This window comes from Gallus gallus, chromosome 1 (genome assembly GCF_016699485.2).
Source record: "Gallus gallus isolate bGalGal1 chromosome 1, bGalGal1.mat.broiler.GRCg7b, whole genome shotgun sequence".
In the NCBI taxonomy this organism is placed as follows: domain Eukaryota; kingdom Metazoa; phylum Chordata; class Aves; order Galliformes; family Phasianidae; genus Gallus; species Gallus gallus.
Window position 1 is genome coordinate 32,846,235 of NC_052532.1, and position 12,030 is coordinate 32,858,264.

At 36.8% G+C, this 12,030-nt stretch overlaps 1 protein-coding gene across 3 annotated transcripts in view; it reads right to left on the reverse strand.

Annotated features, from left to right (window-relative positions):
* FAM19A2 (family with sequence similarity 19 member A2, C-C motif chemokine like) overlaps positions 1-12,030 on the reverse strand; it is a 182,041-nt gene that overhangs the window by 16,249 nt on the left and 153,762 nt on the right. For all 3 annotated transcript variants that reach the window (XM_001234988.7, XM_046943735.1, XM_040670421.2), the window contains exons 3-4: positions 11,481-11,633; positions 10,323-10,447 (exon numbers count right to left, since the gene is read on the reverse strand). In XM_001234988.7, coding sequence (XP_001234989.3) covers positions 10,323-10,447; positions 11,481-11,633 — 278 coding nt within the window. The remainder of the gene's footprint in view (positions 1-10,322; positions 10,448-11,480; positions 11,634-12,030) is intronic.

Below are 12,030 nucleotides of genomic sequence, written 5' to 3' on the forward strand. Positions count from 1 at the left end.
TTTTTTATTTTCTATTCTTTTTTTCTCTCTCATTTAGAAGGCAGAAAAGCAGAGCTAAAACAGAGTAGAACATCTGAGGTTTCCTATACAGTCCAAATGAATAAGGAAATACCTCAAGAAAACTATGGAATTTGGGAGAATTGAAAGCAATACCTATTAGAGAACTGGGGTCCATTTTCCCACACCCTCACATCATTTCTGTGGCTGAACAGTTTGTGAAGCTTGTGCCAAATAGAAGCAAGAGTTCTGCATGCAGCATTGGGTAATGAGAGGTTTCAGAATGCTCCAGTCCTTCTGAATGAAATGCAATCTTTCTGACTTTCAGAAATGATCCAAAGCCCTCACAGATCACAAAAGAGGGTGTAACAAGGAAGAAGCACTAGTTTAAGAGCATGCCAGCATCACTCATGATACTGGCATTTGAAGACCATCTTCCTATACTTGCAAAGTACTGCAAAATGACAAAGGTTTCCCATTGCTAAAGCTAAAAAAGACTGTTAGAGATTCAAAGATTCTATCTTACATAGCTCTGAAAGGGCACAGAGGCTGTAAATGAGAGTAAAAACATCTTTGGTTTCAGTGTTATGCCTTTTCCTCTTTGTAGAGAAGTGGAGAAAACCGGTAATTTACATATGGCCTTCAGAAGTCATTCTTATTTTCCATTATAGAGGCAGAAAATTATTCTTCGGACATGAATTTAGTATCTCAAATATGCCAGCAAAGGAAAAACTGAGGAGAAAATAAATAAATAAATAAATAAATAAATAGAAATCACAAGCGGGAGTGGAATCTTTTGGGACAAAGGCAGAAAACCTCTCAGCTGGACTGATGGAGTGAAGGATTCCCAGGTGGAAGAAAGCAGTATTTGCAAAAAATAACCAATTAGTTAATTAATGACATGCAGTTGAATCCATTTATGTTTTTCTTTAACGACAAATATTTGTCTTTGATTTTAGAGCAATTCCATCAATTTTCAAGTTTTGTAGAAGCTAAAATAATGCTTTGCAATGGATACTATCTGCAGTTTTGCCGAAATCTATCCCCTCATAAAAATGTATAAACCGTAGTATATATTACTAACACTTTATGAGTGTAGAAAAGGGTTTGCAGAAGATTTCATTTCTCATGATTAGTACAGAGAACCCTCTTATAAAAATAATTAGAATAAAACCTCAGAACAGCTAGAGAGAAGACCCAAGGCAGTCCCCAGTAGTACCAGGGGCTGAAAACAAAAAAAATCAAGGCAAATTTTCAAACCTGCTAGGCAATTAAATTCTGATAATTTAAAAAAAATAGGAATACCACTCTGATTTTCTTTCTTTCTTTTTTTTTTTTTTTTTTTAAGTAATGCATTAACAAGCTCTCCCTGTTTAGAAGAGCTATAAGTATGAATATTGCCCTTATCCCATTCTCTTTTGGTGTTCCTCATTCCCAGACCTTCAGATCAGTATACATAGGACTCAGCAAAATTTGAGACAGAAAATTTCCTGGGTTAAATATTTGGAATATCTTGACCTGCCCAAGTTTTACTGTCATTTGATGACTTTGCTTGTAACATTTCAAACTTTAAATACAAAACACTTTCATGACATAATTTCATACAAAATGTTTTCAGCATCCCTATTTTTATGGGTCTATTTCATTGCTTTCTGGAATGCACTGGATTCATTTTTTCCATCATATTTCAATAAACTTTGGGTGGATCCCTTGTTCCACCTTGTAATCAGATCAAGAAGTCCATGTGTATTTATGCTGTAGAAAAAGTATGTGGGAAATGGAAGAAGTTAAGAACAAGTTGAAGACCAGGTCCAGTATGTGACATCATACAGCAATGAACTGCTAACTTTTGCATTACTCTTATGGGTTTTGTAGTTAGTTCTGTAATTCATTTGGATTCGTGTAATTAGAGTCACATGCCTGTAAGAAAGTTCTGTACTGAACTATTAGATCTGCTTCAAATAATTTGCACAGCATGGTGAACTATCTCTCTTACACATTCTTATGTCAAAATCTCCACACATGCTCTAGGTGGCCTCTTTCACTACCTTAATTCTCTTGTTCTAATCCTTATCACCATAACTTGTGTCTTGTGTCTTGTTTTTTGTTTGTTTGTTTTTAATACACATTTGTCTTTATGAAAAAAACTATGACTTGTCCAGATTTTTGTGATCTATAAATGGCTATAATCAAGCTGTGAGCCTAAACTCATGTCAAATGTAGACTTGTAACAGGAACCTTTCTATAGGATAGAACTAGGCCTGTCAACTTCATGTTTAAGATATAAATTTGGTATTCTGAAGATATTTTTAAGAGATTTGGTGAATTACTTAGCCTTGAAAACTGGTGATTCATTCAAACCTTTTATAAGCTACACTTGGGAAACTCTAATGTATGTTGGCCAGAGATGCTAAATATTTTCCTCAAAATGTCCAAGTGTCCAAAAAAAGATTACTGTTTGAGCAACCTACAAAAAAAAAACAAAAAACTGATCTTCAATGTGAATGAGTTGTGACAGTGAATCAAAACAATAATCACTAATGCAAAAAGTTAACATGACCCTAGAAAATGTTATCTTATTTCCATTCCCAGCTCATTTGTTCCCTGAAACTTGCCTGCATTTTTAAAGAAAATGTAGACATACCATTTATTGCTATTTTAATGACAGATTAGATACACTGGTTCTCTGAGTTAGCAATGAGAAACATGCTGAGACAGCTGCAAATTTCTGCTAGTGACAGATTAGCCAAAGGCATGGAAAGAGATACCATAGCAACAAAGAGCCTGTCACAAGTGCAATCACTCTTTTCCATAGCTAATATTTTGCTACAGTCTGTGCACTTACTTGTATTGTAATTGCATCCTTTTTATGAACCACAGAATATAGCTCATCACTGTACCCATATGCGTATTGTTCCCATAAATCTTCACCCAAAACTAAGGTAGAAGGTGAGGTGTCTATAGACAGAAACTTTGAAGTGAGGCAGGGGGATAGAGGAGTTTTACAGAGAGGCAGTCTTTAAATTTAATATGATTCCTTAAATAACATTTGAAGAACCACTTCCTGTAATTATTTACTACTGATGCTTGGCAAATCATTGATTTATCCTGTAAGTATTTCAAGTTTCACAGTGGTCAAAGCAAAAGGTGAACTGCTTCATGTGATGGAGGTTAGTACTAGTTTTACTCTGAAAAAATGTCACACAGGAAATGCACTGCCTTACTAGCACAGACTGACTATAACAATACCTCCAGTCTATTGTAAACATCCTAAAATTCCCTCTGCACAGTGTTTATGAATTTCTGATTTTTCTACTTACATATCATCACCAGTACTGCTTTTGAAAATTCTGGAGGAATGAGGAGGAATTAAGATGTGAGGGAAGAGGCAACCACAATGGCAATATTTCTTCCCAACATTAGCAAAAACAAAAAAACAACAACAAAAAAGTTATACTTTCATTTTTTTTTCTGTCTGTTGCAGAGACAGGGCATCTGTTGCTGAAAAAGGGGAGCAGAAATCAACAGCTAACACAGCCGCACTGCTGATGTCAGGCACAGATTCCAGAACAATGTTCTTCTCTTCTCTTATTCAGGGACACATTTTAGTTCTCATTTTTTGTGCTGTCTTACTCCCATGTTGGTTATGACAGTAGCTGAATCACTGTTAATGCTGCCATCTGATATTAGGTTTCTTAGTAAATACCATCCTGCCTTCATTCTTCCTTCTTTAGCATTACTGTGTAAAGGTACCTAATAGGCTGGATAGCTGTGCTGAAGTCAGTGGGATGGGATTCAACAAGACCAAATGCCAGGTCCTGCACTTCGGCCACAATAACCCCAGGCAACGCTACAGGCTTGGGGCAGAGTGGCTGGAAGACTGTGTAGAGGAAATGGACCTGGGGGTGTTGATTGATGCTAGACTGAACATGAGCCAGCAGTGTGCCCAGGTGGCCAAGAAAGCCAATGGCATCCTGGCTTGTATCAGAAATAGTGCGGCCAGCAGGAACAGGGAAGTAATTGTCCCCCTGTACTCAGCACTGGTGAGGCCACACCTCGAGTACTGTGTCCAGTTTTGGGCCCCTCACTGTAAGAAAGACATCGAGACCCTGGAGTGTGTCCAGAGGAGGGCAACAAAGCTGGTGAGGGGTCTGGAGCACAGGCCTTATGAGGAGCGGCTGAAGGAGCTGGGATTGTTCAGTCTAGAGAAGAGGAGGCTCAGGGGAGACCTTAGTGCTCTCTATAACTACCTGAAAGGAGGCTGTAGTGAGCTGGGGGTCAGCCTCTTCTCTCGTGTGACTAGTGATAGGACTAGAGGGAATGGCTTCAAGCTGCGCCAGGGAAGGTTCAGGCTGGACGTTAGGAAGTAATACTTCTCTGAAAGGGTGGTCAGGCACTGGAATGGGCTGCCCAGAGAGGTGGTGGAGTAACTGACCCTGGTGGTGTTCAAAGAGCGTTTGGATGTTGTGTTGAGGGACATGGTTTAGCGAGAACCATTGGTGAAGGGCGAACGAATGGTTGGACTGGATGATCCTGTGGGTCTTTTCCAACCTTAGCAATTCTATGATTCTATGATTCTAATGGAAGCTCTTTCATTCCTCGGACTGAAAGCCTTATGAACAGCACACTTTACAATTTGAAACATAAATAAAATTATTGCCTCTCCTATCAACAGCTGTAATTAATTTAGAAACAATCTAGTGTCTACAAGTGAGAACAAGAAGACAGGGTAAAAATATAAGCGATATTTATAGATAGCAGCAGAATTGCATTGATTCAGAGTAGTGGAATACGCATGCTAAACATCATTTGTAGCCAGTTGGTACGCTTGCACAGTATACTTCTCCACTTCCAATGATGTTATCAAATTTTTAGTTTGTTCTAAATTCTGGATGTCACAATGCAAAATTAGATTAAATGGAATATTACAAATATCTGACTTCAGACTCTCTCCAGTATTGTTTGAAATGTAGATAAACATTCTCAGTACGGATTTCTCTGCATCCTGGCAATATTTCTGTTCTCTCCCTCTCTTTTATTTATTTATTTATTTTCCATTAGTCGTCTATCTCTGGTATTGATTTGGGTTTGGAATGTAGATAAATGGACTCAGTATGGATTTATTTCTGGCCATGTAAAATTTCTCTCTTATTTCTTTCTGTTCCTTATATATATATGTATATATTTATATATATATATTTACAGTACTCTATTTCTAATATTGGGTTGGCATATAGCTACATAGTAATATATTAACTATTGATTTCTTTCTCTTCTGGAGTGTGCTTTTACCCACATATCAAAAATAATAGCTTGTTTTCAGAGTGACAATTGCAGTTCCTTCTGCCTCTCATAAAAGTGTGGGTGTTAAGCTATTCCAGAAGTTAGATGCTCATTTCCAAAAGATGGCCCTTTATGACCTGTGTGAAAGTACTGTTAGCACTTGTTCATAGGAAAATATTACTTTGTTCGCTTTCACCTTCTAGAGATTTTCAAAGGTTAATAAGAAATACCTGCTATGTAATGCATCATTTTGGTTCATTTATATTATTATTATAACAACAACAAGGCTGTCCTAAAAGGACATGCACTGGTTACCAATTTCTGATGAATAATAGATACTAGGCATGATGCTCATCACAGTAGATTCACTTATCTGGCATACAGTTGAGTATCTTCAGAACAGGAACATTTTAGAAGCTTCTCTTCTGTATTACACTGACTGTATTACTGTATTACATTTGACAGTGGTCAAAGCCCAAAGCTTCCCAAACTGACAGAGAATTTAGGATTTTTTTTTTTTAGATCAGCTTCCTACTGAAGACCACATCAAAGAAAGCCTCCTAGACAGCAACTTCTTATTCAACGCTAAGCATCCAAATGTTAGGCACTAAGTTAATCATCAAAGCTTTCCTTCAGAATTATTAGGGAGACATAAGCACCTTCTGAAGACAATTCATCTGACCTATCTTAGGACGAAACAGATTGTACTTTGGAAGTGGGCAGTTGCCTCTGAGACTAATAAGACAGCTTGGATCTTAGGCTAGACAATCCTGCTCTAAACAAATGCTGGTGAATCCCAATATGAATAGTCTTACCAGAGCTTTGTATTAAAATGCACCTTATTCCATTAGCAATTCTACCAGTACAAAATAAAAGTTCAAGGACAAGGTACTGTTTTGCATGAAAAATACCAGTATATATTTCCCTGTATCTTAATGAAATACCAGCCCAACTTCTCCAAACATATTTATAGACTGTGCCTGAACTGCAGCCCAGGGGCACTTTCCCATTCTTGAGCAGAAGAGGAACTTCTTGTCATATTGAAGCTCCAGGATCTGAAGGGAAGCCTCAAGATGCACCACTTCACATGATTTCCCGCACTCCAGATTCTTTAGAAAAAACATCTGGGTTTATGGGTTGCCCAAGAGCCAAGCCTTGCTCCAAGCTAGTCTAAGAGTTGATGCCTGGGGAATCAGGATCCCCAGGAGGCATTGCAGATTGCACTTTCACACAAGTCACATGTAGCTTCTAGTCCTGCTACTTGAAGTAAACCTGTATTATAAAGACAGTGGACAATGTGCTGTTCTTAAAAATACAAGTAAAGACTGGCATCTGGATTTGCCTTAGAAAAACCACTACTCAGAGATCTCCAATGTGGAAGAGGTACACCTCATACTGGTGACAAATAGGAAACAGGATTTTTTCTTCTTAGGTGATCTTATCTCACTGCACAGTGTTGCTATCTAGTCTTTGTAAAGTGCTCCTTTGTTTAATAAAGTTCGTATTTTTTTTAACATCATTGTCAATTTCATACTTTGGGCATTCAAGTGATGAGAAAATTATCATTTTATATGGGCATTTTTTTTGTTTCATGAGATGGAAAGGAAACACAAGATAATTATTGTAGAAAAATGTTGCGAGAAAAAAACATATTTCAAAAGCAAAAATACATCTTCAGATTTTTTCCCCTTTTCTATACATTTTGTCACTATTTATGGACAATAACTTGGCAAAATTTTTGTGCTTATTTTGCAAAATAGATTGAGACTAAAAATTGAGACCAACCATACAGAAAAAAAATTTCATCTACTTCCTTCCTGAAAGTTTCTCAGTCTGGCCACATGAAAATGCCGCAATGTCCCTGGTAAACCTTAGTTATGCATATAAGCACTTCATAATTCAATTAATGAGTTTTGGAACATCTTCTTTTGTTGCAGCATAATGTTCAGGAACACAAACATATATTTCTCTACATGAAACATTAACTAAATTGGCATTCCCTCTTCTCTCCTGCAGGCTACATAGGCCCCAAATAGTCAATTCTAAACCAAAATGAGTTTACTCAGTATTCACTCAGTATTTGTGTTCACTCACAAACATGCTCCCCACCCTAGAAATCATTGCTTTTCCATGATTAACACCTAACATCTTTATTTTCCATTAGTATGTAGAGAAATTAGGAATATAGTTTAATCTTTCCATAATACCTGATTTTGCATTACTAAGGTAAATAATTGCTATCTGACTTTTCTTAACATTTGAATTCTCAGTACCATAGAATTCATACTATTTCTAATATTCTATTGGTTTGTAAATTTGTTAGATATGGTTCATCTGAATAAAATGCAAAACCTCAAGCACACCACATATTTTAAAATAAATTAATTTTCTTCCATTATTCACATAGCCTTTTTGCTTAGATTTTTGCTTAACGAAGTATCAACAATTGCCATCATCATTCTCTACAGTGATGCAATTATGTACTATAATGTTTAATTATTAAAAGCTTGTGGAAATCTAGGTGCTGCTTTTAAATCTGGTATCCTGTAGCTGAGAAGACAGTGCTTCAGCAGTTAATTGGGTTACTTTTTGTCCTCACAAAGGAGGCAAACTTACAGAAGATGTTTGGAGATGAATATAGACCTAATACTTTCTTAGACCCTTTTAGGAAAGCTTTCACAATGCTTCATGCAGTACACTTAAATCATCTTAGCTGTTCAGTTCGTTCATTTCTTTATGATTTTACATTATACATGATAATCACATATGGGTTATTTCATTTAGCAATCGGAAGGATATTATTCATGTCTTCTTAATACTGCTCTCTGAAGAATTCTTTATTTTGCTTTAAAAGGAGTTTTGAAACCTCAGAGCTGTTTTGAATTTTACCTGTTATTTATAGACTTGGGGGAGCAGAAAGAGGAACTACAAAAATATTGTATTTACTACATATTAGGGAAAAATACTTGCTTTTGATAACAAGCTATTCTTACTGCAGTCAATTGCATTCTCAATAGCAATATATATTTTTCTGGGCTTCAGAATGATATCTGTTAAAATCCCAGCCTCCTGTGCCCAGAAAGACAGAGAACTTCATTTCCCTATCATCTCTTCTCAATGACTGAGACCAAGTCTCAGCCAGTAATTTGAATTCAAATTTGAGAACATCTCAAAACAGTATTGCACATATTTGGGAAATGAAGAAGGGGGAAACACATAGTATCTGGACAAACTAGAAGGCAAAGCAAATGGCAGGGGATTTAAAGGGATCAGTTTTTTTTTTTTCCTTTTAGTAGCTGCGGGTTATGGTGGTCACTGTACTGAGTCAGTGTGTCTAATAGCTGGCTTTTTCATAGCATCACTTCTGAGGAACCATGAAGTGAGTCCTGAGGACTGCCACTATACATGGAGGACAAAAAAAGGCTAACTCCTGCAAAGAGGCAGACGTGTGAGTCTGCAGCAGAGGCATGAGCCCTTCAGAACAACAGCCTTGGGCTTCTGTGAATTCCTAAGGGCAAGCATAATTTCATAACCTTGACAGAAGAACCTATCTTTTGACAAAATGTGAAGAAATATCCTCAAAGAGGTTCCTACTGATGTCTTCCCATTTTGTGATCGTTTTTATTTTTTCTACAGGAGGGTAATCCAGAGCCACACTTTTACTTATATGCTTGTTAAACACATTAAATATAAAAGGGCATGCATTCTTGAGCACTAATAGTGTCATATATAATGCAGCAGTAACAAGGACAAATTTCAAAACATACACACACTTCTTTTCCTATTTCTATCATCATTATTACATTTTTTCTAGTTCCTTTCTGTTGGATTACACATGCACACATGTTTTATATTCATATAACCAGATATGCATTAGCAGGTACTAAGTTAGGTTAGGTGGGCAGAATTTAAGAAAGGTTAGTTTCGGAAGATATACGTTTGACAGAGGATTTGGGAGAAGAGTACATCAAACATTGAGGAAGTATCCTTCCTTTAAAGAATGTCAAAATGGCAAAAAACTTAGGCATACAAAAACTGAAACATGCAGACCTTTCTGTGGAATAAAATATAATTCAGCCAGACAATACAACATTTCAGTACAATCAAGGTGTATCAGAAATTTAGTGCCTACATGGGGAAGATTTTATTCAAATGACTTACACACTCAGATACACCTACGTTAACAATGTACTGGCCTGACACCACAATTATTAGAAACATATAAGCAAAACAGTCATCAGGTATGGATGGGGGAGTGAAGAGGTGAAGGTGTTTTTGCCTATACACATACATATGTGTCTTCAGGGAGCATTTGTAATGTTTTATGTGGATATAGAACTGTTGATCCAGTAGAGAAACAGTTCTGGAGTTTGAGGAAGTTTCAGAACTTCCTGCTTAGCTGAAGAATTTGTTACTTTTGTGTTGGTAGGCACTAAAAACTGAGATGACAGAACATTTACTTTGTTTTCAGGCATTGTACATGTTAGATTTACTTTAGGTAATCTAATTTTGAAACAGTAATACAAGAAGTGTCAAATGGAGAAAAGGAATTTACTGAAACTGAACACTTTGTAGTTAATCAGTCACACATGACAGAAAGAACCAGAAGATCCTCTTTTAATTGCATATCAAATGCTTACCATGCCCAGCAGTTTCTACGTCGAAACATGGTAATGCCATGTTACTGATCAAAATGTACTTGTTTGCTATCCTGTAAACAAAGAGCTTAGCACAGTGTATAGATTTTGTTTCAAAAAGAAACGCATAACAGATTGTAATATGTAATCATTACCAGTAGCTGAAAAAGGTGTCAACTCTATCATCTCCACTGCTCACCTGAGACGATCTGGCACACTGCTTACCATGATCAAGCAACTGCTATGTATGCTGGGACAAGCGTGCAGGACGATGAAGTCCACTCCCAGTATGAGTCTCTTCCCACACTCCTTTGCTCTTCTCAGCTGATGTCATCCAGGTGTATCCAATTTCCTGTGCACATTTTTTTACCTGTTTGTAGCATGTAAGGTTGGTTTCATACCTACCCTAGTTGTTTTCACTTTATTCCCGGAGGAACAGCTCCATCCCTTACGATCTGGAAGAACCTTACATTCCTCCCCTTCAAGACATGGTTGCATGTGGCACCACCATTTCTGCTCCACTATTGAAGCTAGAAGAGAAGAAAACAACTACATTTGCATGTTCTTGAAATGGACATTTTAATATGTCATTATATTGCATCACCTCTTTTATTTTCCATGAAAATGTTGGAAATATATTAACCGACATTTACTCTATGATTTGCAGCAGCTCGTAATCTTCACAAAAAATGGAGCCTCAATTTGCACAAGGTACTACATATATCAAAGACAATCTCTTTACCACTTTTTTTTTCTAATTTACTGCAGTTCAGAAAGTAATAGCATTCCTTTCCAACTCTCATTTTCTCTTGCTCAGCCAGATTTCAAAGTTTTAAGCAGGCTCTCTTCTTTTGAGTTAGTATATTTTGCCTGATCTACTCTACAGTATAGCACAGGCTGATTAAATATATTCCCCAAAGATGACATATTTACAGTTTCTCTGACAGCCAACAACATATCAACAGTATCATGGAAAGGGTAAGCCTATTCTGCTCCTCTTTCAGAGAAATAGAAATGAAAAAGAAGCTAGTATATTCCCAATTAGAACATATGAATCAATGTCAGATTTGTTAAATAAAACATTAATACTGTACAATGAACAGAAAAAATATTGTTGGCCTACAGAGACTTTTCAGAAATAGCCAGAATTGTGTTATCTTTGTTTGCTTGTTTAATGCTTTATGATGAAGATAAGTATATAAATGAAGTGTAAGACTGTAGCATATGAAATGACATGCTCTTGTAGACTTTGTGTAAACACTTTTAATTAAATGAATTCCATACACTGTTGGGGGCACTCTGTTGGTTAGGTCAAATTTAGCTTCTCAAGAGGTCTCCTTCACTAGCATCTAATAATTTTACTTAGCATTTCCACAGAGTAATAACAAATAATTCATTTTTCCCATCATCATCCCATTCACCTTGGGCATGCCCTTCAAAATGCAGAAGCCTTTCTCCTTATTTTAAAAAGCTAGCTGCGACAAAGTGGGCTTTTTGATGTCTTTAAGCTATCAAAATTCTCTAGGAACATGCAATAAAAGGAAGAAATAGAAGTAGTCGCACCATCAACACAAGAAGGAGCTGCCCGAGTGGTACCTGCTACCTGCCCAGGGAAGCAGGAGCACTTCACTGTCTGTGATCTTTCTTCTATCTTGTTCTTATTGCAACATCTGTGGAGTGCCACCACTTCACAGGTCCCAGTTTTAACATGGTGAGCTGTGAAAATAAAAAGATGGGCAATTTGATAACACTGTGAGGTAACATCGTATTGTTTGAGGGTACTTTTTTGTTTTTCTTAATTAGAAATGCATCAAACTTGGATCTGTAAGGCAATCTGCCATGCATGAAACTAGAATTACAATGGTACTAACAGTAGATTGTAAAGTTGATTTCTTTTCCAAATGTAGTGTAACTATCTCAGGCAGAAAATGCTGGCTAAAGAAAAGCAATTGGAGAAGGCTGCATACAGAACTGATCCAGTGAAGTGGAAAGCAGAGACATTATAAAACTAATGTACAAAATGCATTAATTTCTGGACTCCCATAAGCAGCTGTATATTTCTACCAAGTGTTGTATTCTTTTCCCTCAGGGGAAGACCTTGGAAGGGAAGTGT